Here is a 27,682-nt window from a genome sequence, read left to right on the forward strand (position 1 = left end):
AAATCTCCAGCTTTGTACTTTGTGATAATCTTTGGTTTACTGTAGCGTTACCAAAGTCATTTAGGCAAATGTAAACAAACTAAAATGGGTCTTCAGTAACATCTTTTACACTCAGTGATTAAGGCATGCTGTGGTTACTGCAGCAGTTTTTGTTTGCTGACTAATCTGAAGGAAACATCATCATCCAGCACAATTGGGCTTATCCAGGTGACTTTCTTTAAGTCCACAGGAAATGTCCACTTAACCCTCAAACTGACCATGATAAGTTAGCCAGTGGGATTGTTTATGAGCGTTCATGAATTACTGAGAACCTGGAGTCAATGCAAAAGATTGCAGAGGTGGAACATTTAAATCACATTAAAGCTTGTAATTAGAAAATATAAACCCTGAATTTCACATGTACATTAACTTCCCATCATCCTCACCAAGAGGCCAATAAAAATACAAAGCTCTGAAAGTTGAAGACTAAAACATTCATGATAGTATACACTTTAAAACGTTACTGGTGAATGTCATAAAGCTCTCATAAATGCATTACTCTGTCTGCATGTGCTGACTCTGCAGAGAGAATATTTAATGAGATGATATGAAAGTAACAGAACGCCAGAGAGCCACACTGCTAGGTGGTGAGAATTACAATAAAATACAAATTATAGTCATGCGTACAGTTTAGGACACGTGAAGTGTTATTACATGATTCCCAATATGTTCAGCCAAGCAGCCAGTGAGGCTTTCTAATATAAATACGGAGTTGATGCCATTTGAGTCATGCTCGGCCTGCACAGGGATTTTTGTGGGCTAAAGGAAATATTGGTACACTTCATCCTCTGTGCCAGTAGCACTCACTGAAGGGAGACAAATGAAAGGAAAAAGAAACCCACAGCACAGAGGCATGGAGCTGCATTCTTCCAAAACACCAATAACTTGGTGTTTTGGGTGCTGAGAGCACAATTTAACATGTCGGTGCGCAATCTATCAGGTGTTCAGATAGGTAAGAGAACGGATCATAGGATAAAGGAGATCACTCAGAAACTGATTTTATATAGTTGTTTTATGAAACAATCTTTGTTCTTCTTAAAGTTCAATGATCCATGATTGTGTAACTATTTTTAACATTTTCACTTACGGAAGTTTTTTTCCCCTGCTTGTGATGTTTTTCCATTTAGTGAATTCCTCCAAGTTCAAATTCATAACTATCTTTATACTTAATGTTAGAAGTGCAAATCTTTTTACTGCCTCCAAAAGATGAAAATCTGACAAAGTAAAAGTAATAAAATCACTTAATTTAAAGTAGTACCTATCACAAGCTACTTGTTTATTTTAAATAAACGCATTCACGCAGCATCTCCATATTTGTCCCAATCAGTGCACTGAAACACGGGCATGTGCAGAGGGGGAAACGGGGCGACATCTGCCCTTTCCCATGAGTATGTTTCCTTTCAATACTTTAAGTATATATTGATGCTGAATCTTTTGTACCAGGAGGATATACAGGATTGTAAGTTAACTTAGGAAGAAATCTTTCTTTCACCACTTTGTAGACCACTCTACCATTTCAATAATACATCTGTATGAGGGCACAGGGCTACACGGGAGCTTGAGAATCATACATAGCACAAACGTTTCTAATAAAATATTTTAATCTAATTTAATTGTAATCTATTCATTTTAAATGCTGAAAATACCCCAGATCCCTTAACTTTAGAGGGGGCTTTGGTTTTTTCCTTTAATTTGTCTCTCCTTCGTAAACACAGATGTTCATGCAGTTGTAAAAATAAACACATTTTTCTTTTGTTTATTTGAGTTTAAATTGCTTTCTTGAGCTTTCAGAAGTGGCTCCAGGTGTTGTGAGAGAGACTGGACTGGATTTACAAGCGTGTAAGTTTAAGAGAGCTTTGTGCTTCACCCTTTGGATTGCGTTAGCTTTTTTGGCACGAGGAGAGCGGAAATGGGCAGTACACTTTGGGAAGCAGAGGGTCTAATGTGCGCGTGCTGAGCCACACTCCTCGGAGGAGCTCGCGACCACTTCGCAGCAGCATGAGGACGTGAGCAGGTCGGAAGGAGCGGCTCCTGAGTCCCGACGTGCCTCTTCTCTTCCTCCTCGATCACGCCAGCGCGCTCAAACTGTGGCCGGCCTCAGCTCTGAAACCTCGGCACACCAGAGAGCCAGCGGCGCGCGGCCGCTCCGCGTGTGCTCCTCCTTGGCAGCAATGATGCTCGCGCTCACCTTCACCTGCCGCGCGCTGCTCCTCTTCTTGCTCTCGGAGTCGGTTCAGACCGAGAAGACGGCGGTAAGACCCGAACTCTCATTTCTCTGGCAGTTCTGTAACAGCAGCGGTGCAGGCGCAAACATGTCTGGAAAAATAAGGTTTCACTTTATCAAAGCGCGTTCACGGGTCACGCTAACGTTCCTGATTGGACACAGAGCGGTTAACGCGTTACTGGACTAATAGACCTGACCACAGTTCTAATAACGTGTTGTTCCGTTCTGCTTCGACTTTCCTGTACATTCGTGTCTGTCTTGTCTTCGATCCTCAAACTAGTAACTGTAACCCAGTTAAGTAAACTAACCCACTTATTCTAAACTCTGTTAAACTTTTACACAAATGGACAAAAACAGAGTTTCCCGCAAACAGAAACAAAATCTAAAGGTGTATTTTTGAGAAAAATAAACTAAAACTGCAGTAACGTTATATGTCTGTCTAAGAGCTACCAAAGTGAATTGTATCACATAAACAACACACGTTAAAGATGAAAAGTGAACAAAACTAACCGCACAGCAGGATTTCATGTGATGTTATGATACAGTCAGATCGCGCAGATTTTAAATAGGATCTAAAGATGAAAATGTATGAATTTATAATTGATGCACATTTAAGCAGATCACTTCCACCATACAAGAATCACAAAGTAACCTTATATTAGACAGAATTATCAGCTCTTCACAGGTGAATGCAAAGGACAGAAAACAGATCAAGTGCAGTCATATAAATATCTTTCAACCATAATCAATGAAACACTCAATTTTCATGAGAATTGCAAATCGGTCTGCAAAAAGGTCGCCGCGCCTTTACAGCCTCAGGAAACTCGATCATTTTCACACTGGCTGAACAATTTGAACTTCATCGTTCTTATATTCAGTCTGCTTTATCTTTTTGCTTGGTGGCATGATTCGGTCAGACCTGAATCGGATAGTGAGATGCTCCAGTCGTCTCATAGGTGAGTCACAGCCCTGTTTAGCCTCCCTGTACTCTAAACAGGTACGACAGATGGCTTTATCGATTCTGAATAATGGTTCCCATCTTCTACGGGATGATTTTTTCTTTTTAAATTTAAATTAAAGAAAAAGTTTCTTTTATCCTGTCTACTTACCAAATATGTGTCTATCAGGTTTAAATAGGCGTGTGTGTTAGTGAAGGGATGCCAAATGCTATCATATTTCTGTAAAGCAAATTTGCCTACGGGTATAAATAAAGTAACCTTGAAGGAGGGCAGGACAGCAGATCATGTCCATGATGCACACTTTATTAGCTACACCAGGCTAGTACTGGGTTTGGTCCATATTGACATGGTAGCATCACACAGTTGCTGCAGATTTATCGACTGCACATCACCCAAAGGTTTTGTATTGGATTACGATCTGGTGACTCTGACTGTGGAGTTTGAGCACAGTGAGCTTGTTGTCATGTTCAAGAAACCTGTGTTTTATGGCATGGTGTGTTATCCTTAAGTAGCTGTCAGAAGATTTTATCTTGTGGTCGTAAATGGATGGAAATGGTCAGCAGCAACACTCAGGTAGTACTAAGACCCTGAAGTGTGCCGTGAAAACATCCCCCACACCATTACACCTTTGCCACCAGCCTGAACTATTGATATGAAGCAGCTTTCCTTTTGTTTATTGTTGACACTACCATCTGAATGTTGCAGTAGAAATTGAGACCCAACAGATCAGATGACATTTTCCAGTCTTCTGTTCTTCTGGAGAGTTTTCTGCTCTTAGCTGGCAGGAGTGACGTCTGCTGCTTTAAGGTCTGATGTACTGAGTCTTCAGAGCTGCTCTTCTGCACACCTTGATTGTAACAACTGGGTGACTTTGAGTTACTGTTGATCCGAGCTTCCTATCAGCTCAGAGCGCTCTGATCATTCTCCTCAAACGTCTGTCTTCAAAAAAGTGCATCACTGGATGTTTTCTCTTTTTTGGATGATTCTTGTTCATGTTTGTTCCTTTTGTGAAAGGTCTGTGAAATTAATTCATCATCAGGTGGAAAAACAGTCATTATTTCAGATATGTTTGTAAGGTAGTTACTCAGTATCTAACCTGGACTCTGGCCTAAAAACCTTTAACCCTGGAGAACCCATGGGGTCAAATTTGACCCCATGGTTTCCCTAGAAAACCAATGGGGTCGGCTCTGACCCCATGGGTTCTCCAGGGTTAAAGTCAAAAGTTTATCAAGGTAATAGGTACAAGCCATTTTTAAAAACGTGCATTTATGAGGCATTTAATAGGCCCCTACATTTGATATGAAAGAGGATTGACTATGTTCCATAAAAGTTGTTGGCGAGCTTCTTGGAAAATTGCAGGTCTTGGGTGGAACAATAGTATTAAAGACTTTTATTTTATTGCTTTTGAACTACTAGCCTTGAGCTTTATTCACATTTGTATGTTTCATGCAGATACCAACAACTGTAAGATTTAGTTTGATTTGTTGGACTTTAACTGAAAATATCTGCATGTGTACTCACAAATTAGCTGCTTTTGTGAAAGAGTATCATTCCTCTAAAGTGTAAAGGTTAGTTTTCTCAAAGAAAAGTAAACCAAAGTTGACCCCTTTACACCAAAATTCTACCCAAGCTTAAATCTTCCAGGAGGACCAAGTTAAAAAACAAAACTGAGCTGCAGAGGCAACAGCACTTTTAGTGTGGGTAAGAAAAAAAATCTTGCAGCTGCTAAATGTTAAAAAGCGTTTTATCTGTGTAATTGAGTATTACTGTTCAGGGACTGGCCACTAACAGCAATGCCACAGTGGGTCTAAACTGTCTGGTTTTATCATCTTCATAATCGCTTTAGTCAAAGCGAGCAGTCGTGACACGGCCTCAGAGGAGCGTTTGTATTATTCTCTTTATTCTGGCCCACACGATGTTTATGTTCAGCATAAAGAGATTCATTAATCGGGTTGATTTAGTAGTTGTCCAGGGTTTGTGAGAACTCCCTGGAGGACAGGAGGGTAGGACCAGCCAGCAGGACCACACCACACACACACACACACACACACACACACACACACACACACACACACACACACACTCTGCGCTGCCAGGCAAATATTTAAGCTGCTACTCATGGGAGATAGACAGGTGTGTGTGTGTGTGAGAGAGTGAATGAAAAACAGCCCCAGTAATCCTGTCATATATTTTACAGTGTGCTAGACAAATATCAGCTATACACTGTGAGTGCGTGTATAAATATTATAGAACATGAAATATGGCACGCTGACTAAAGTCACTGCACACTGCCAGAGGCACTCTGAATAGAAATACTTCAGTGCTGGGGGGGGGGTAAAAAACACAGAGCAACAGTGTTACGTTCTAAAAACTAATATTTGGAATAAAGAAATAATGCAAGAGGCCAGCTGGAAGTTTACCTGAAAATACTATTTCAATGTTTCTGACCACTGGTATTCCTATTCAGCTCAGTACAATTCAATTTTACTTACATAGACTCATACACCAGTCATTTAATACACCAGTATTGGAGAGAGAACCTCAGGAGATCTCCAATGAGAAGCACTTTTCTATTTCAACTGGTTGAAAGTGGAGATAGAGAAGAAGTGCAGAGAGAGATTAAAAACAACAAACGGCTTCGTTTTCAGGAGTGAAATAAAAAACAGATTGGCACTGATGGCCTCTTTCCAGATGTGCAAACTGCCAATTCCATGCACGCCTTTTAAACCGAGCACTGATAACGAGCCAGATGATCCCTCTTCTCTTTAGGCCAGAGGACACGGTGTCCATGTTTCAAAAGAAAACAAAAACCTGTTCGATTATTCTGAAAAGTTTTCCTCTTTGCCTGAGTCCATTTGAAATGAGCTTTGGCCCAGCAGTGTTTCTGGATCATGTTCACATACGGCTTCTTTGCATGGCAGAGCGCTACCCTGCATGTGTGGATGGAGAGGTGCACTGCAGGTGATAAACATTCAAGTCTTCATAGTTTTACATTGGAAAGCAATGTTCTGAAATTGTTCCTCAATTTTTAGATGTGTTTTTTGTCGACTGGTCAATCTCTGTCCATCTTTACGTCTGAGAAACCTTGCCTCTCTGTGATGCTCTTTTTATAACCAGTAATTTTACTGATGGGTTCATAATTAACCTAATTAGTTATAAAATGTCTCAGTTTAAACATTTGATATGCTTTTTATTTTTAGTCATGTTTATGAGATTTGCAGATCATTACATTTACATTTTACAAAGCGTCCAAACTTTTTTGGAATTGGGGGGCTTGGGTCCTGGTTGGTGTGTTGCCGGGGTTGTGGGCGGGTGGGTGTATGGGGCCCCAGCCCTGGCGCAGGGTGCTGCCAGTGCATCGAGCCACATGGGGGGCTCTTCAACTGGTGGGGGAGGCTGTTACATCTTGCAGGTTTCCTCTCTTCAGGAACTCACTCTGCAGGAGGGGGAGATACAGGAGAGGTGGAGGAAGATCTCAGCCTGGGCGTCTATTGTCTTGTGTAGTCTGGAAGATGAGTGAATGACGGGGTGGGTGCAGTTTTCTCTGTGGTGGGGTCAGGTGGGCTGTCCCGGGCTCTGTGGGGCCGGGCGGCGCTGCTGAACTGGGCCCCGGTCCAGATGAGCGTGGGCCCCCTTTCCCTGGCGGGTTGGAGAGTATGGGGGTGCCTACTGGGGTCAGCGGGGGAGCTGGCCCCAGGGAGGGGTCACTTGCCCCTCCCTTCCTTCCCTCCCCATCTCCAGCTGCCTCCCTCTTCCCGCTCCACCACAATCACCCACACATGCAGGGCCTTGGGGTAAAGGTGTGTCACCAGGGTGCAGGGGAGGCATCCCCCCCCTCTGTCCCCTTCTGGCTGCCTGTGCCTCAATTTTATCTCACAACTTAGACATTCACATTACTCACACTCTCATAACACATTCATATAGGATCTTGGGGGTGGGCACGCTACACGGACTCCAAAAGACCATCAGGGTGTACACCTCACCCCTGGCGTCGTTGCCCACCTCTCAATTTTAAATACACGTAGACACTGAGGGCTATCAGGAGGGGCTATGCGCTTACCTGCTGCTCTCTGGCAGGTAGCTCCATGCCCTCCTGGGTTTTAAATGCACCTTAGAACACACATGCATCAACACTACATATGAGCGGGCGGAGAGAGGTTTGGAGTCTTCACACACCCCTGTTCTCTGCCGCCTGCTGGAGCGGGGGGGCCAGGAGGAGGAGTTGGCCGTCCGACTGGGATCTGGAATGTGGGGCCTCCCTGCTGCTGCCGAGTCGAGGCGGTCTGCTTCTCTCCACCGCAGGGAAAAGGGTTACACCACCTGGGTCTGGGTGCAGTTTCCCCCTTCAGGGGCAAGGGTACCTAGACCGGGTTCTTAGAGTACGCTTGGGGAGTGTGATTGTGTGTACAGTGTCTCTCTATGTCTGTCTCCACGTTGGGTGAGTGTTGAGTAATTGCATATGAGAGCATGAGGGTGGGAATGGATGTTTGTATCTGTGTGTGCCTGTTTGTCTGTGTCTATATGTCAGGTCGGGTATCAGACGCCACCTCTCTGGGGACATCTCAGGCCCTCCAAGGTATAGAGGCCTATCTCCCCCCACCACTCCCCCTTCCAGTGGCAGACGCCCTCAGACATCCGTGCGTTGGTGGTTCTTTGTGTCCGGGGATGGGCGTCCAGGTACACACCAGCTCACTCCTGGTGGCTGCTTGTCGGGGCCTGGAGCCTGGGGCTCGCTCGGGCCACTTCGGGGGTGGGGTGCCCTCGGCCTCTCGGCCTAGGGCTCGGTCACTCTGGCGCAGCTGGCTGCCGGCGGAGCTCACGGGCGCGTCACTGCAACCCCCCCTGCTTCTGCTCCACGGCTGCTGAGTGACCCCTCATCTGGGACTCTCCTCAGCTCTTTCTGGGATAGTGGCGCGGCTGCCCCTCCGTTGGTCTTCCTTGGTCTCTTGTGCTCTGAGGGCATGTCTGGATGTCTGGAGCCTGGATCTCCTCCATACCTCCTTCATGCCCTGGAGGACGGGGCTGTGGCCCCCCCACACCCTCTAGCAGATCATTACATGAAGGAACCTTTTAAAAACAAGCGCGTTCATGTTCACAGGTCTACACACGGGTGCTCACACACACAAACTACACCCTTTTTGGCTCCTACCTCAAAGCACACTGTGCACTGTCGATCTTACGTGCTGCACAATAATGTTTAATATTTAGTATTTACTGTTATATTCCCATATATCATCATGATGTTGTTTATTATGTTGCTCTTTTTTTTTCTTCTGCTTGTTTTCTCTTTTTTCTTTCTCAACAGGTGATCCAGGTGATTGATATATTTATTTTTTGTCTGCTTGTTTTGTTGTTTTTTGTCTTTTGCCCTTTATCCCCGTCCCTCTTCTCTGCTGTTTTTTTCCCTCTTTCTTTTCCCCAGTCAGGTCTGTCCCGTATTTAGCAAGTGAAAATAAAATAAAATAAACAATAAAAGGTGAATCAAATAGACCATTATGGCAAGGCTGGGATGGTCAGTTTGGTAAAGTAAATCCGTTGGGCATCTTTCTTCGCCTTTAGACCATAATTCTGATGGCAAAAGAGCCAAACGGGACAGGCAAAAAAAAAAAAAAAAAAAAGGAATTGGGGTTGTGCTGTCTCAAGAAATCAAAAATGTCTCTTCCAGTTATAAAGAATTAAAACTACATTGTTAATAATAGCATCAATAAAATAACTTTTAACATTGTATATTGTTTTAGGTTTCCCACTGGTGCCTGAATGCATCGTCATAATAGAGTTTTAAAAAATATCTCTGTATTTGTAAAGCTTCTGTCTTCTTTCTGCTCGCTGTTTCCTGCTGGACTGGATGGAAGACTGTACGATAAAAACCCTGACAGTGTTTGACAGCAGCCTGGCCTCTGAGTGAGCCCCTGGCATGCTGTAAAAGCCTGACAGAGGCTGTAGTTGGTGAATGATGAATGATGACAAGAAGTGATGTCCCTGCAGCTCAGGCTGGAAGATGCTGAACTTGACCCACAACATCTCCTGTGGGAGTCCAGCTGTCCCGCACCTCTTTCTCTGTTTTTTTTTTCTTGTACTAGTGCTTTTTACGAGGGACATAATATCTTTATAAATAAGATCTCCTCTATGTTGAGATAATGTGTTTGGATTTTACAGTATTAGGGCCATAACCAGATACAAAAATTCACAAAGACATCAAAGGAAATTCGTACATAAACTAAACGGTCAAAGGTCTTTTACTTCTTAACGAGATGTCCTACACGATCACTGAACGAGAGAATATGTGCAAGAAGAAAATTCTCCATTTTGGAATCAGTTTTATTAACGTCTGCAGGGCGTCCTACTTGCACAACTGTAATGAAAATGTAGTATGTTGCTTGACTAAACATAATAAAAGCTAAACCAGTTTATGTGTTAACTTAACTGGACCAGATTGTATGAGAAAGCTGTGTAGGGCATTTAAAGCCAATAAATGATACGAAGCTGGACGGTGATGTTAATCTCATCTCCCCGTGCGGCTGTGAGTCTGGAAACTGTAAAATAGCGAATGAGAATTTGGCTGGTGCTACAAATTCAGAGGCGTGTGGATATTCCGGTCTCTGATTGCTTTAATTCCCCCACCAGAGTCAGTCATTCATATCCTCTGCTCTCACTGGTAGTTGCTTTAGTCGCTTTCTTCAAAAATGAGGCAACTATTCCTCCTCACTGAAAGCAGCCAGTTGAGGTGGTTCGGGCGTGCCTCCTGGATGCCTGGGGAGATTTTTCAGGCAACTCTAGTTGGGAGGAAATCCCGAGATGGACCCACGACACGCTGGAGGGATTACATCTCTAGACTGGCTCAGTGTCCAGCGAGAAGAGCTAGAGGAGGTGACAGGGGAGAAGGAGGTGTCTCACCTGATAAACAGCAGAAACTGGATGGATGGTTTGAAATATACAAAAGAGCTGGTCTCCTCCAGTCGCACCATATGTATGTGTAGCAGTGTGATGGTATGTGTCTTCTCAGGGATTACATGAAGAAAACAAGGTGATGTTTGTGCACACACATCTGCACCTGAGATGTAAACATGTCATCATCATTCATCTGTGTGTGTTTGCCCTTTAATGACCTGCTGCATAAATTAAATTCAGACTTTAAAAAAAATGCTAAGTGAGTGATTCCCCACGACACAGGCAGTTTGTTCTGACGCTAAATCCCAGCTCGGGGTGTTAACAGGCCTTTCGTCAGCATCAGCTGCTCTCTCACGCCAAACATCACACGGCAAAGCTCAGGAGATGAGTTTTTCTGTTTTCCTACAGCCGCCACTCTGAGGAATCTGGAAGGTGCGAGGCAGGAGGAGACAGTGGCAGCTTGTTCTCACTTGCTCTGCTGCTCGCACACACTCAGGCTCGAGTTTACAAGGCCAGAAACATTGATGCGAATCATTTGAACACTGAGGAGTCATTGGTGTAGTTGTGCCTGACAGACAGGAAAGCCAGTCTACCAGCTAGACTCCTGCTCCACCCTTCAATCCTCTTGCACCTCCTTCTAGGCTTCTTTGTCACTAATAAGTTTTTATTTTTTCTCTGTCCTCAAATAAATTTTTTTATCCCTTTCATAATCAAAAACATATTTTTTATTCATCATTTATTCCCTTGGCATTGTTTTATTAATTTATAATTTTTTCTTAATTGCCTCTTTCTCTTCCAGGATGCGTTCCTCTCGTTCTTCCTTTTGTCCTCCTTGTAAAATCCACGACTCACTCTGACCTCTTCTGAATCAGCTGATTGAGTTTGTAGCGTTCAATTTTTCAATTGTTTACCTTCATTTCTGAGTCACCGGCTCTTGAATTACTCAGGGACGATGCAAACATCACAAAGTACATTGTGGGTAAATGTCCAAGGATCATATCAACATGTGGAATTGGAGGCTGGCCTAAACACGTCATATCATAACGTGCGTGAACAAATACCCCACAAATCTCAATGAACTGAAGCAACACTAACGAAGTGTGGACCCCTAATACCTAAATTATTACATTTGCAAAGCCATGTCATAACAGTCTGCATAAAACCAGCAAATGATTGACATGTTTGCTCACTAAAATAACTTAATTGGTCGTGTTTGCTCTTGTGTCTGAGGAGAGAGCAGCAGCAAAGCTTTATTTGTTCGCTCTGTTTGTGTATCTTGATTTGTTCACATTAATCTCTACAGTCAATACATTAATTAATGTCCTGGCATTAAGGCACAGAGGCCTCATTCACCACTAAATTATGTCAGCAATGTTTGACACACCATAGCAAATTTACCCGTGTGTCTCAGAGTGTGTGTGTTAGCGTGTGTGAGGAGAGAGGGGAGGCCAGCTGACAAAGAGGCTCTGATGAAGAGTGAGAGGGTGGAGTTAGCAGCCAACTCTGTATGTATTGTATAGGCGTGAGCTGAGTGTGCACCACCTTGTATGTTTGGGGAGTTTTCGGTGAGTCTGCGAGGCGGTGTGAGGAATCTGTGTGTATTTAAATAGAGATGTGTGTGATTGTGACTCGAGAGTGGGCTTTCAGGCCCATGTGGGAGTAATTTAGGTCATCGCACTCACCAGATTCTCCATGAATCAATGCCTCTTCTCCTCCCTTTTCTTCTCTCTTTGTCACAAGTTTACATGTTGTGCATTCTCAGTATCTTTGGAAGAATTTGCTGTGAAGGTTTGTCTGTTATATCTGATCATGCACAACAAAATTCACAAGAATTTTTCTTCTGTGGCCTTTCTGATCCCCAGTGTCTCGAATGTACCTCTTCTGGTATGTTTGAGTGGTGCCCAGTAAAATGCAGTAGCAGTATTAGTCCTGTAAATTGTATTTTCATGGCATTGTAAAAACTTCAGAATTATTTTGGAAGCAGTTTGGTGAATTGTGAAAGATTAGCATAAATTGTACGGCTCAGAAAAGAGGAAACTGTGGTGTGCAGTCTAAATAGCTTTTGGCCATGTTTCCACTGCCTTCTTAGAGGTTTTAATGAGAGTTCTTCCAAAATATTATGCTGCTTGTCACAGACTCATTTTTCATTCATTATATTTACCTTGAAAATTAAAAAAAAAATCACTTAATGCACCTTAAAGTCTCCCCGTGAGGCACAGAGCCAATCACAGCTCCTAGAAGAAATGGAGACTGTGCAGGAAGAATCAGAAAGACTTTATTTATCCCCAAGGGGCAATTAACATACAACAGAGCAGCATAACGTTAAAGATAAGAACAATAAGAACAGGCAATAAGAGTGAGCTAATAAATACACAGAATATACAGTTTTAAAATTACACAGTTTAAAATTAAAGTGACTGAAAGGTGAATAAATAACTATAAATGTTGCCATTCTCCCTCAATTAATAAAGTTTATCCACTCAGTTTGCAAAGCTGGAGCCAGTTTACAGGTAAAACTGCAGGTGTGAGAAAGACACGCTCCGTAACGGCCTTTCCCGACACATTTATGAGGCCGTTTATTCTCTTTTCTCTCACTCGTTTTCTTATAAGCACTTTTTTAAGGAGTGACTTTAATAGTCAGACAAAGTTCTGGTCACTTTATCCTTCACAGCTGTAGCGTGACGATCTGCCAAAAGGAGACAGCGACTATAAATACACAGAGAGAGGACACACTTGGAGGACACAGCTGAACTAAATCAGGATAAGACGACACAGAGAAGTAAAGCTAAAACATGCAGACACAGTCTATCAATAGAAAGTAGGATGTAACAAGACAGAAAAACACCAAGCACAGAGACTTTTAAATGAGATACAAGGACACAGGAGAGATAAAATGAAAACTCATAGACAGATATGAACAAACTATAACCGTGAGCAGGATTCCACCACCACCTCTTCACAGACGGCTGACAGTGTCGAAGCTTTAAAACCTCTTTTTACTGTCTTTTCTCTTCATAGTGTGTTTATAACTGACATGACAATCAACATACACTCTAAATGTTTCCTGTTTGCAGCCCTTCCTGATCACAGAGAACATGTGGCCTCGTGGTTGTGTGCTGAACTGCCAGAGGGGGCACCACAGACCTGTGTGTGGCAGCAATGGCAGGCTGTATAAATCGCTGTGTGCCTTTCAGAGGGCACAGTGCATCAACACACAGCTCCGTCACGTCCCACGGGGACACTGTGCAGGTACAGGGCTTTACAGCGACATCATCACAAGCTGTTCTTAATGTTTCCCATGATGCTCTGGTGGTGAGTTTACTGGCTTAAAAAAATCTGAACTGAAATAAACTTTTCTCATGTTTCTATCTGAATTTGAGCTGCTTTATATCACGAGAACAAAAAGACACCTGTTATTAATTAGCTGTAGTTTCCTGCCACCTCTGCCTGCTCTTAATGACTGTTTTAAGCTTAAACCAGGAGCATAAATAAACAGACACCACTGTGCTCCTGTCTTTCATTCAATCAACTTAAAATGTTCTTCCCAAGTGAATCAACTCAGTCAATAGAACCATTCTTCTCAAATTAACAATGACTACTTTTTATTGGTCGGCAGAGCAACGGTATGCACATCTGTATCATCAGGATTCAGAATTTCCACTCTTCCCATCTATAGCAGCACATGTGGATACTAATTTCCTCTGTTTTAGATCCGTTGCAGACTAAATGCCAGCTGGCCCGAGCTCAGGGCCTTGAGGCCAGAGCCCGCAGCCGTGGTAGTCCTGCAGCTGCAGTTTTTGTGCCTACGTGCAGTCCCGAAGGTCACTTCATGCCCATACAGTGCCACAACCAGACCGGATATTGCTGGTGCTCCACGCCTGATGGCAAACCTGTCAGTGGTACCACGGTCCTCCATGTGATCCCCAACTGCACCGGTCAGTTATGTTTTATTCAAAGTATTACAGATTGTTGGCAAAAAAAACCCAAAACAAAAAAACGTAACTGTGAAGGACTTTAAAATAGCATTTTTATATATTTTATAAAAATGCTATTCTAATGCATGTATTTGATGTATTTTGGTGAGCTCACATGTCACGTATGGAAGCACTGATTTAATTTGCCTTATTTACTGTATTCAGGGTTTTCTTTGATGTCTTTTATTAAAACTGCTTTAGTTTGTAATGAAACTCGAGTATTTTTGTTTGCATGGACTACTTTACCAGCATACATGTTGCTACCTGCAGCAGAGAATGAAGGAGTAATTTTCTTAAGCTCTTTTCATACATAAATGACAGTTTCTCACATGTATCAGACAGCAGGTCTACACTAATAGAGCACTAACATGCACTTCAGTAAAAGTAGCGATTGTTCGGTATTTATCAGCTCCAAGTGTAACAACAATGGCTCAGTTTCACTGTTGATGTCAGAGAAATACAGATACACCAGCACTCGAGAATACATGCAAACAACAGCCAAGGCTGTGTGTAGGCCTGAAAAGATGGAAGTCCTCTAATTCTTCAGAACGAATGTTGAACTTTAGTCTGTTGTCCACTCTGAGCTGTGCCTGTTATTCTGAACAGATCACCTCACCAAGCTCGTTCAGATCACCGATACAGATGCAACTCCAGTCAAAGGTAAGAAGACGCTTTATTTAAATTGCACAAAGGCAGTACTGTCCATGCTTTAAAATAACTGTGGAGCACAGTGTGCACACACTCATATGTTTCATTCACTACAGGTTAGATGTGTGTCTGTATGTTTCTCATTTGTCCTTCGTTCTGCCTTTTCCTGGCATCACACGCTGCTTGTTTCTCTGCCAGACACATCTGCAGGGACTTAATAATTCACAGAGCACTTCACATGCCAAGACTCTAAAAATGCCTCTTTGTCTGATTTTTCCCTCTAGTCTCATTCTTTTTTGGGTCCTTTTTTTACTTCTTTACATTATAAAACATAAAAATGGTACCAAAAAAACTCACCCAAGAGGAAAACAAACCTAATGCTCCATAACGTCTCCAAGATATTCCACTCCAAGTCAGAAAAGGTTGCCAGGTTTGGTCTGCTCTAATTTAAAGGTCATTTACTCTGACATTCAGATTTTCTAAAGCAGCAGTCTCCATCAGGTTTATGCTATTCTTGTCCAGTCTGGCATACATAGGCTCTGCTACGTGCTGCAGCAAAATCTTATACTGGCAGCATAAGTGTAGTTTTCGTGAGCCTTTATGGGTTTATAAAAGTTTTGTCCCCTTACAGATGCGACTGAGGATTTTTGGTAAAGGTTTCTTGAGCTGCTCTGCGGTGTCATGTAGAAATGTAGCACCTCCTCTAAGTTTCTTGTTAAATTTAAAGTATTTATTGTATTGTGTTTGTGTTTTAAGTTTCTAGATTGTAAACTAATATTTATGGACATCTTCGCCGTACAAACCTCAAGGTGGAACATACCTGATTTCATATTTTCCTTTCTCTGTTTTTTCACATGCTTTCCTCCATCTGTCCAAACTATCCCCCCATCTTCTTCTTCCATTCACTCTGTTTTCTTTTATTTCAGATGGAGACGTTGGACCTGGACCTACGCTGGACCCTAGAAAACCTGCAGGTGAGAAAATAAAAACTTCTTCTACTAAAGATATTTTAATGGATACGTGGGCAGAACATAGCTGCTATGACTAACCGCTGTGAAGCTCACTACGTGTCATTTATATACCAGCACGTCAGTTTCAATTAAAGATTAGCTGTAAGTGAGGAACAGAAAGCTAATTTTCATGTTTTGTAAAGTGGAAAAACTTGAAATATACATCACATACAGGACTCAGAAAATTACTTTTTTTTAGGAACCGGGGTATATATTGAATCTTCTAACAAATGTAAAAAATAAATTGATTATCATTTTACATGTATGGGTTTTAATTTGTTTCATTTTTCATCTTCATCTTAAACAAACAAAACCATATAACACACTGACGATACAGCAGAGGTTCCAGGGTCAAGTCTTTTCTGTTTCAACCCTCCTTAACATTTTTAACTTTCCAAACTTTCCCTTTTTTAATAACAACTACAATGTGACAGTGCTCCTCATTGCTTTTTCACAGCATCAGATTTAACATAATATAATATATAATATGTAACATGGCACTGGTTCTTGAGAAAAAGGTCTTTAACCCTTTAAAGCCATCAGCGCGAACTATCGTATGTCCACCATGTCCTGCCCGAAACTGGAAGTGACGTCATTTTGCGGAAATGTAGTTTTTTACCATCAGGGCCTTATGAGCCTATACTGGTGTTTTTAAAAGTTATGTTTGACTTTATGACTTTCTGTGTCGTTTCTGGGATGCTTAGGACTCATATTGCACTGCTGGAAATAGTTTATTTTGATGCATATGCTGTTTTTTTTTGCAAATTTGCATTATAATATTTATTTTTGTTTTTCCTGCAGTATATAAAAATTGGCGTATTTCAAAAATAAAACTATGAAGACACTTAAAATAAATTTCCTGTGGTGGGAAACTATTTTGTGCAACTTTTTTGTATTTACAGTTTTGAGGGATAAGCCTCTTAAATTTCTCTAACTAGAAATATATGTTAAAAAAACAAAAATGATTTTACATTTTTTTTGTAGTTTATTGCACTTTTTTGCAATTTATGTAATTACTATGCACTTAATGCATACATATTATTAAAATTTGGGCTATAATGGTTGTATTGATGTATATCAACTTGAAATGCTCCCAAAAATGGCACTACAGCATGTAAAAATATAATATAAGCTCTGGTGGACTTGGTTCTATGGTAGGTCTTAAAGGGTTAAACAAACCCCACATAATATTACTCAGAAGCAAACAACATGGTGAAGATAAAAAGCACTGAGCAGCTACAGAGATAAGTCCTCGTGAGTTTAGAGTAACACAGTGGATGTGTGTGTTTGTGGAATACAGAAAGCAAATGTCGACTTATAAGCCGATGACCCGTCAGTGGGTGTTTGCAGCTTGTTCCCTTTTGTGGCCCAAAAATTCGCCTTCGGTTTACGTTAAGATATATTTCGGTCAGTCCTGGGTGTTAAACAGTGGGGATGTTTTGATAAAGGGAAAAGCTCTGTGTTCCTCCCAGTGTACTTGAAATATAATATAATATAAATATAACACATACATATACTGGATGCAGTTTTTTTCATGTCACGTTGTGTTATTGTAGCATATATTCAGCTGAACGACCTCTAAGAAAACGGGAAATACTCTGAAATCTTATTTGAAAGCTGTTTTTATTCTCATCCAGAGCTGACGGCGCCTCCATTCTGGGTGACCATCCTGATGAACTCTGAGCCACGAGGAAACCGCTCACTCAGACGACCTCCTGGTAAGAGTCGGTATATGTTTATATATGTATATGTATTCTAATATATGTACTCTTCTTTTAACGCTTAAAGTTTCATTCCACATATTTTAAATAGCCTTTGTGTGTATTTTATGTAACTTTACAGAATTGTTTTGATATAGAATAAGTGTGTGTGTGTGTGTGTGTGTGTGTGTGTGTGCAGACAATCCTCAGACTTGTCAGCGTGAGCGAGCGTCTCTGCTCTCTCAGACTCGTCAAGCCCGGGAGGATGAGCGTTTCATCCCAGAATGCACTGCAGATGGGCGTTACAGCCCTGTGCAGTGCCACACTGCTACAGGTTACTGCTGGTGTGTCAGAGTGGACACTGGGAGGCCACGACCAGGCACCTCAGCACGGTAATAAATCTATTTGTTCATTATTTAGCTCATTAGTGTGTTGGAAACTTGACTGTTATTCCTTTTAAAAACTTTCTCTTTTACTGTCTTTTCTTTTTTTTCGCTCCTCTTATCCCCTGTCCTCCCTTCCAGTCGTCAGATTTGACTGGTTTTGAAGTCACAGAAGCATTTCGTGTTAATCATACAATTTTACACCAATTACTGTCACTGCTCCCTAGGTGGATTTGCCTTAAAGGAAAGACACAGAGCAAATCAGAATAAATTACAGTTGGACTTCTCTGTTCTCGAGGGGCTTTATCAGCGTTGTTGCTGCACAGCTGCTTTCAAACTCCTGGGAGCGAACTGGTGGATGTTTTCTTGTGATTGTTTTGGTTCACTGATGTGAGAATAAACTCCCTTAGGCCTAATGGATTTTTTAAAATTCTTCTATCTAATGTCTAAGCACTTTATGTGGTTGGACTTGTAATTCTGTAAATAGAAATCACTGTCAGCCAATTAAATCAAACAGCTGTTTCCCCCTTTAGCACACAAAACAAATCAAAGCATCAGATTTGTGTACATGAAAAGAAGTGCCAGTCATATTTTGCATTTATTCATTCAAATTCTACTGCTCAGTCCCTCTGTGACCTCAGTAAACCAGGAGTTTACAGTCTCGGCTGCTGGTTTCAGCCTGGTTTCAAAGGACCGAGATGACAGCGCTCACAATACTCAGCTGGGGCTTCGTCGCATTAATAAACAATAAAAAGCTAAAAATAGATCATCAAGTGAGATGAGCCATATGAGGTTCTTCTTTTAATGTGTAGTTCCATGAAAATGTGATCAGTGATTCCACCCAAACCCTGTTTTTTACATTAAGTCCTTTTTGATGTTATTTTTTTCACATTTTTCCAATTTGGTTGACTTTATATGTGATGATCTTGTGTGTGTGCGTGCGTGCGTGCGTGCGTGTGTGTGTGTGTGTGCATGTGTGTGTGTGCATGTGTGTGTGTGTGTGCGCTCACAGGAATCAAATCCCAGACTGCACTAGGGCAGAGGCTGCATCACTGGAGAAACCTCTGCCTGGTAAATATGAAAGTTTCTGATTGGTGGAAAAACAAAAATATACTGATTTAAAACATCCTGTAAACATCTCACACATTTTCCATTTTCAGCCAAAATAACTGAAAAGCAGTTTGCCCAGATGTGAATTTCTCATCCTGTTTACTATATATAGGCCATTTGTTATGTATCTGATGTCATGTGGAGGCCGATGATGGTTCATATCGTTCAGGTTACAGTCTTTACTCTGATCCCACAGGGTGTCCTGGAGCTCGTAAGAAGAAGTTCCTTCAGAGTCTGGTCAGAGCGCTGCAGGTGGAAGCACAGCATGCTGGGAGTCAGAGTCCCTACCAGTAAGTCTGGATACTGTAGACAGCAGGGGGGTGACGAGTGCAGCAGTGATTAATGATCTTCTGTGAAACTCACAGAAACATCTCAGGCTGTGTCTGAAATTGTTATTTACTCACTTTTTCATCATCTGCACGTACTCTCATGTCAGAATCTCTAAATAGAAATGAAAAACATGTCTGTAGCAGGTCGAGTTTCTGAGAGTCCCAAAGTGTCTACATGTGGAAGTTTGTCTTAGTGCCTGAAATTTCAATATACCTCTCTGTAGAGAGAAAACTGACTAATGTACAAGTATATTTGAGTAGGCAGGCACTGATTTAGGAAATATATGGTGGAAACAGTAGATGGCACAGTTATCTCAGATAAAAATCATTTCTCAATAAGCAGACATCCGTTTAGAAGACACCTACTAACTAAGCAGGCTGTGTTTGTATTATTTAAATATGTTTTGATTTTGTGAAATGGAACAGGCTTCAGACTCGCACCATAAATTTGCATTATGTCCGCTCTGTGCCTGCGTGCTCGTACAACATGAAACCTGTAGATCTGCTTTAAATCAAGAGAACTTCTTCCGTCTCAGGTGTGTAATGTGTCACCTGTTGCACAGCAGGAGCTGATAGCGATTCCTCCGGTGTGTTGTAGTGCTGAGATGGTACGCAGAATTGAAAATGAAAACCAGTTTCACACATCGGTGAACAGTGCAGATTTGATCAAGCACCTGATAACCTGCAGGAAGAACAGAACGGAATATTCCCATCTGTTTTCCTGCGTTCGCCAATCAGCACTTACCTCATTCTTTCCATCTGCTCCTCAGTCTCAGTTTACAAACATGTTGTTGGCTCACTTCTTCAGGTTCATGCTTTTCATGCATCTGTGTCCCATCCTTCACCCGCTTTATTATTCTCCACCAAACATGCACAGATTTTCAGCTCCAGCATATTTCTTCACGATAACTTTGGCTTTGCTGTTTCATTCATTCCAGACTTGTTTGCGGTTTGTGTCTGACATAAATTTGAAGCTTCAGTTGCTCAGCTTGCTTTATAACTGATAAGAGGAAACTGAGAAATCCATCTGGTGATTCTGTTTGTCAGCAGGCTCCCTTGTTCTTGTGAAATGGGATGTTTATTGAGTTCTGCTGGAGCGTTGTGAATAGTGCTGCTGGGTTTTATGCGATCAGTGTGTGAACTTTGAGACACACTGTCAAATCTGAGTACAGATGTATGAAGATGTCGGCTGCTCCTTCTCTTATTCCATGCTCTCTGTGATGCTAACAGCGATTTTAAGGTTTGAGTGACTTTCAAATTTAAGTTTTTCACTATTTTGTCACACAGAACTGTTTCTTTAAATGTGTTTTCTGTGAAAAGTGATTTGAAAAAAGAACCTGAATGAGGTGACGTCCTTTACACCAGCAAAGTGTCTCATCTCTTGGGTTTTTGTGCCACTTCTTTCCATCAGAGACTCAAACACAGATCCTTCCAGTGCTCCTTCGCCCACTTCAAACCCTCCACCCTCTGTGGCTCCTTCATCATCTTCCTCCTCTCTGGATAATGCCCCCGTTGATGCTGCAGAGTCTTCTAGGCCAGAGGTGGTGCTGCAGTGGCACTTTAATCAGCTGGACGTGGACTCCGACGGGTGGCTCAGTGAGCGTGAGGCTCGACCCCTCCGTCAGTTCCTGCGGCGCAGACTGAAGCCACGACGCTGTGCTAAGAAGTTCGCCCAGTACTGCGACAGCGATAGAGACCGAAGCCTAACGTTAGAGGAGCTGAGGGTGTGCCTGGCTCTCTGAGGAGGCTTACCGTCAGGTATGTGTGCGTCGCCTAAATGACTGCAGTATAAACCCAGTGGTTAAGCTAATCATTTCTAATTTTTTCCAACTTGTACCTCTTGTTGGGAATGATTTGCCTCACCCTTGCTTAACTTTCTGTGCTCTGTGGAAAAATAAGATAAATCTGAATATATCTAATACAGCTGGCTTTTTTACTCATTACATGTTTCTTGTTTGCCACAGATTTGAACTTGAACAGATTTTCCCTTTATTAAGATAATGACAGTGGGAAGAGAAGAAATTCAGGGAAAGGCTGGTAGACTATAGGAACGGCAGCTCTTCGCGCCCTAACGATGTACTGCACATGCTTAACCACCATCGAGCTGACGCTAACCTTCACACTGCTGCCCGTAAAAACAGAATATAATCAAAGTTCACTTAGACCATGACACAGTTCAATAAAACAGCAGCTTTGACCAGCTCAGCTTGTTTCAAAATAACACGTTGAGCTCGCCGGTGCAGTCTAGCAGAGAGTAGAGCACACGCTGTGAATGTACCAATTCTTCTGAGCCGTTGAACCGATCGGCCTGATTAAGGACAGGTGCAACGACAGGGAGCAGAGTCTCTATTCTCACTCCAGCTGCTGCTCAGTGCGAACCCGCTCATGCTGTATGAAGCTCATTTGATACGTTTCTCCAGCCAGGTTGATGAAGTGATCGTTTTCGGCTCATGCTCGTCACGTGCCGTAGTTTAGAAACACAGTCACAGAGTGCGAATGTCTCCATGTTTCTTCTGTCTTCAGGTTAGCACAATGTTTTGGAAGATTTTTTTAATTTGTATGGTTTGGATGGCAGCTAGTTTACAGCTCTGATCGTTGCTTTATAATTTAAAATTACCTCTTTTTTCTTATTTCCAGTCTCTTTTGTCTACTTCAGACACCCCAACTGAAACTAAGCAGCTCATGTTGGTCTGAGAGTTGATGAATGTCGAGCTAATACACAGATTATCAGAGCTATGAAAATAAGAAAACATGTCTGCATGGGCAGAATATGAGCTGCGCATTAGAAAAGGAACAAACAGGATACAATTACATCTTATTAAATTCAGTTTCATTGTTTCCTCTGCTGATTGTTTCCTCTTGCAGCTTCTTATTACTGCTAAGAAGCTGCAACTTGTAGTTATTTTGGGAAAGCAAATCCATCCATGAAACAGCCTACGCCTCTGCTGTGGCATAATCACAGTAGTATAACTCCAGTTTCAGTGGTACTGAGCAGTTAGTGGTAGCAGGATTTAGATAAGTAAAAGTAGAAGCAGCAGAATATGCCTACCTAATATACCTGGTGATATTTCAGCAGCAGTGGGATAACGCAGAGTTGTTCTCGTCTCAGTTTTCACAGCTGTCTCTCTCTCTCACACGGCTGTTAACGGGCCTCCTCATTGGTCTGCTGGCTGAGGTAAAAGCGTCTTTTCTCTCCTTTTCAGGCTGTTGATCTAAGGGGAGCCGAGCAGTTTGGGCTGGCAGCGAGACAAATTACACCCACGATGTCTGAGTGTTTATGTACCTTCGTAAAACGAAAACAAACGGTGGTCGAGGTGAAAAGGCCCATTTGTCAGGGGGCTATCAGTCACAGCTCGGTGGTGACAGCGATTCACTAATCAGCCCACCGCAGACGGCAGTGACAGCTCGACCAGTGTGTGTGTTTTTCTTAGTTATAGCAACACGAGTCTGGGATTTATTATAAGTTTGTAAGGGTCATAAGCTCGATATTCCGTCTTTCTCTGCCTGAATTTTTCTGTCATTTCTGTTGATGTAAACAAAACAAAATATCTGGTTCATATGGAGATCTTAAATCATGATGCTGATTCCACAAGCAAGCATGAAAAACACGATTATACAGTGAAGGACGGATGACAGAGAACAGCAGCATTTTGTCACTGTACCTGCAAACATCCTGTAGATCATTTTATATATTTTGTGTAAACTGAAAACTTCAGTTTATTCTTCCAAGATTTCACTGGCAGAGTTATCAAAGTACCATATTATTTAGAAATAATAAAAATACAAGATTAGAGCAGCTACAAGGATCCCATTTAAAGTCTAGACTGACATCGTCAGTGACACGTCAGCTGACCTGACCTGAGAGTTGGCAGTTTGTCTTGTGATCGCAAGGTTGCCGGTTCGAGCCCCGGCTCGGACAGTCTTGGTCGTTGTGTCCTTGGGCAAGTCACTTCACCTACCGCCCACTGGTGAGGGGCCGATGGCGCGATATGGCAGCCTCGCTTCTGTCAGTCTGCAGCTGTGGCTACAACTGTAGCTGCCTCCACCAGCGTGTGAATGAATAGTGGAATTGTAAAGCGCTATATAAATGCAATCCATTGTTATTATTTGCAAACCTTCACCGATCTGTATGAAAGTGACGGCAGTCAGTCAGTCAGTCAGATTGGGCTTGTTTGGAGAAACGTTGCCTCACACCAGGTGATCTGTGCAGTCTCCTTGGAATTGAAAGTAGTTCCCCAGAGGCTGAGGTCGGTAACAACTGATTATCAATCAAAAATTGATAATTCTTAGTTGAGGTTGTTGTTGTATATTTACTCGAGCATGACTCAGCCATAATAGTTAGACTGAATGACACAAGTGTAATCTCATTTAAGGAACAGCAGTCAGAAAGACCTGTGGGCAGCCTCAGCGTCAATGAAGTGTGACTGTAGACATTGTATAGCATTAGAAAGCAGCAGTGCCTGAAGAGACGCAAGAGCAGGAATATAGAGTGGATACGAGGAAACAGGCCTCGAGTCTGGATGACCGAAAAGTCTTGCTTTCTGAACAGGAGGACACACTGGTGAAATTAGGTTCTGCACAAAGGCAACAACAGGGACAGGAAGGGCAGTAAGAATCACTGCAGAAACTATGAAAAGTGAAAGTCAGCAAGAGGACAAGCAGAGCAGCAAGGTGAAGTGCAAAGATAAGAACTGGCAGGTGGCAGACAGAGGCAAGTGGACTGAGGAGCAGCTGCTAATTCAGAGATGAAGAGAAAGACAGGATAAAGAGAGGCACATGGGGCATTGAACTAACGTGTCTGGGAGAGATAGCAGTGACCTCCAGTAGTGATGGAGGAGCCGACTCCCCAGACACGCTGCCAGTGGACCCATGTTACTCTGCTGAGCTCGGTAAAACAGGCTAGAGTTGAAAAATAGTTTCCATTGATGTGATTCTAATGTCTTTATTTTCCTACCCTTCATTTTTCTTTCCCATTTTTTTGGTTCTCTTTCAGAGTCAAAGCGACCGAGAGCAACGAGACGAATCAGCTGACATCAAAAGGCAGCTTGTTTTAGTGATTAAGTCCTAGAAGCGCCATCGTTGGGGTTGGAAGATCTGTTCTGTCGCCCACTTGTTCCTACGTGGTCGCAGATTCCTGACACTATCGCTGTGGGGTGGAGCAGGGGGAGGTTTTAATGTGCAACCTCCACCCACCCCTCTACTGACTCATTCCTTCTGTTTCTGACTCTCACATGGCTCACTTGTCTTTTTTTATGGTGCCCTCCTCACACAGTGAGTCTGGCCGTGTTAATCTCTCACTCACACACACACAGACACACACGCACGCACACACACACACACACACACACACACACCGTGTGCCAGGAGAGTGTCAGCTTCATGCAGGGATGCCGACATGAAACCATAACAAGGCAAGTTTAATTTCATATGGCTCTGCGAGTATGATGATAATATTGATTTAATGGGGAAACAATTCTGATCATCATCCATCAGCATCGCTCGCTGGCTTACCTTTCCCTGGTGTAGGCCTGCAGGTCACAGGTATCTGCCATTAAGAAGGATGTAAAACTGATGAGGATTCAGGGCTGGGGCTCAGATACAATCGGCACTCCAGACAACCACTACAGTAATCTGATCCATTCTCAGCCACTTGCAGCTCAGTGTCCTCTGCTGTATCACACCCTGCAGAGCCATCCAGGGGTTCAGCTTTGATTCTTTTTGGCTGACTTTTGCTCGTGATTACAGACCAATAACAACAAGAAACCTTAATTTATTCAGTTACTGTTTTCCTTTTTCTCCTTTCATTAATCTTATGTCTTTTACTTTCCGAGCCTGCGTCTCTTCTTCTTTGTACATACTTTGTTACAACACATACTGACAGTATATATTAACACATGTATACATAAGTATATGTACTTTTGTAATTTGTTCGATAAGTTGTATTTTCAGACCACATCATCGACTCACGGCATTTTCTACTAAGTAATTGTGAGTTAAAAAAGGGAAAAACAGGTGTGGTGGATGGATGTAACTTCAACCTTCATGTTTTTGCTGTTTGTAAATTACAATAAAACAAATTTGTCGTCTCATTTTTATTCATCTCAGCAATCATACGTGTGAACACTGTCTCGGCATCTCAGACTCGGTGGTTATCAATGGAGCCGCCGTGTCCTTCATTAGGTCTAACAGGAGGCCCGTTGGTTTCCACAGCAACAGCTGCCCGAGTTGTTGTCCCCCAATAAACTAATCAACAGATAAACAGGAAACAACAGAGGAATAGCATCTTTCATAACAGTCAAGTAAACCTTATTTCCCATCCTGCATTAGTGCCCGTCTCAGGTCATCACTGAGGCTAAATGTATTTCGACGGGAGATTAACAAGGTCCCGCGGCTTCCTAGCAGCCGGAGCAGATGATGTGCTTTCCTGTGCGACTTTGTGCCAGTTTCACAAACATACCTTAGACTGGAAATGCTGGAAATATGCAGCAGTGAGGACACCGTCCACCATTGTTGTTTAAGGATCTTATCCTGAAAGAAGTGCTGAGCCGTGCCACATCAAGACGACACAGCATGAAAGCTCTGTGCGATTGTTCTGCTCGAGGTCAAGGCATCGAGATGTCAATCTGAATTTCACAATTTTATGTATCTGAGCCACATTCAAAGGTGACCTGACCTGACAAATAGTAATATCAGAGTTTGTGTGACTTTTTAATCATAAAGCTCACTTCAGTAGAGAAACTATTCACTGCAAGTTTTCAGTGCAGAGAAACTTTTTTTTAAATACACAAAATCTTATTCAGAGTAATCTAAAAGAACGGTGGAGTGATGCTTTCTGCTTGAGAAATTGCTCGATACATTGTAATTTTTCCTCTGAGGAACTAAAGGTACAGATAAAGTGAAGGTTTCACTGATTCAAATTAGACATCCTATAATATGAAGTACAATCCTTAAAGTAACAGCTTTGAATCTTTTTTCTTTGTAGCTAAAAAACATTGAAGTGATGCTGACTCATAACACTGACAAAGCCTGAGGATGTGAACTATAATGTGTTTCACAAAAGGAATTATGTGATAAAAGTGGCGACTTTTGTTGTGATTTGGCGCTATATAAATAAAATTGAATTGAATAAAAGTCAGGATAATGTCATTTTGTAGTGCAGATTACAGCCTCGATTTTCTCTCTCATCCTTCATAAGATTAACCTGATGGTCCTCTGGCCCATCAGATTAATCTTATAATCTCTTGGAGGTGATCTGACTTGGGGACCACAGCCTGGGGACACCTGGAACACTTATTAATCTTTCACTTCACATTTCGCATCCAGCTTCTGCAGACCACACCTTGGCCTCTTTCGCTTTGTTTATTTGACCAGCAGATGGCGCTCTGGCTCTAGGGCAGCTTTACGAGCAGCACCTCCGGCAGGAGAGGAAACCTCCTGCAGTCTTGCTCCAAAGACACACCCTAATAATCCCAGCCTCAGCAGAGCAGACAGGGAAACACTGCACAATTCCATAAAAACACAGGCATAGATTTTATCATAATACAAACTGCTCACGAGATGGAAACGAGCATTGCCCCGAGCATCAGAGGCAGGACCTTGATATAGATTGTTTGCATGATATGGTATTGAAATGAATTATAGATGAGCTGCTGCAATTAAATGTATAGGGCTTTATTTGGTAGAGTGGGATCTTGCAGAGGGTGTGTATGCTCCTCCCAAGGTTACACACTGAGAGCGGAGTGCTCCACCAAGCCCATGACTAACGAGAGCCTGCAGGTCACACACAGGCATCAATCTGCCAAGAAATTCAGCACACACACACACACAGGTTTACATGCTGAGATCAATCTATAATTCATCCGACTAAAATCCATATCTGCCACCTCATCAAAATTCAGTTCCTAGTAATAAAAGACATGCTGACTCGAGCACTAACTGTTAAGACAAACACACACTCATGCAATCAACTGCACATATATATTATTAGCCGAGGGAATCAAGTTGCATGGCTCTGATTTTTATGGAAGCTCAGTCGACTCATGATTGCAACTTTGACATGTGAAAAAAATCCACACACAAATTTGCAGAACGCAGACATTTGCACAGCAGTTAGGATGCAAAGAGTGTGTGGTCCTGATGCTGCCAATGACAACAAAATGTAGACACTGTAGTCCACCACACAATGCAGAACTCTAATGTGCACCATGTGGTGATTGGTTATATATAATATTAACTGTGACTACAATTTTAATTAAATCTGATACAATAAGTGATGATTACAAGAAAGCATATGTTTGGAAATGTCTCATTACGACTGCTCATCTTAAAATGATCCATAATGAGGAACTACAGAAGTCCAACAACATCCCAGCAAATATTCAAATCATCCTTTTCTGTTGTAACCTCGGCGCCTGGTCT

At 42.3% G+C, this 27,682-nt stretch overlaps 1 protein-coding gene across 1 annotated transcript; it reads left to right on the forward strand.

Annotated features, from left to right (window-relative positions):
• Positions 1–3: 3 nt before the first annotated feature.
• Positions 4–25,355, forward strand: LOC146372887 (SPARC-related modular calcium-binding protein 1-like). The gene is made up of 11 exons (XM_084951621.1): positions 4–2,291; positions 13,185–13,359; positions 13,821–14,045; positions 14,691–14,744; positions 15,659–15,706; positions 17,380–17,460; positions 17,642–17,834; positions 18,838–18,896; positions 19,132–19,225; positions 20,676–21,022; positions 24,258–25,355. Exons 1-10 carry the CDS (start codon positions 2,211–2,213, stop codon positions 21,004–21,006), a joined length of 1,341 nt encoding a protein of 446 aa, XP_084807747.1. The 5' UTR covers positions 4–2,210; the 3' UTR covers positions 21,007–21,022; positions 24,258–25,355.
• The last annotated feature ends 2,327 nt before the right edge of the window (positions 25,356–27,682 follow it).

The sequence above is a fragment of the Perissodus microlepis genome, chromosome 14, assembly GCF_051167445.1.
Source record: "Perissodus microlepis isolate ML-2025 ecotype Zambia chromosome 14, ASM5116744v1, whole genome shotgun sequence".
Classification (NCBI taxonomy): Eukaryota; Metazoa; Chordata; class Actinopteri; order Cichliformes; family Cichlidae; genus Perissodus; species Perissodus microlepis.

Excerpts from the sequence above, each read along its gene's own strand:
- LOC146372887 (XM_084951621.1), top strand. The coding sequence starts at position 2,211 with ATGATGCTCGCGCTCACCTTCACCTGCCGCGCGCTGCTCCTCTTCTTG. Across the intron at positions 2,292-13,184 it reads TTCAGACCGAGAAGACGGCG|CCCTTCCTGATCACAGAGAA; the intron begins GTAAGACCCGAA and ends TCCTGTTTGCAG. Across the intron at positions 18,897-19,131 it reads ACTGGAGAAACCTCTGCCTG|GGTGTCCTGGAGCTCGTAAG; the intron begins GTAAATATGAAA and ends CTGATCCCACAG.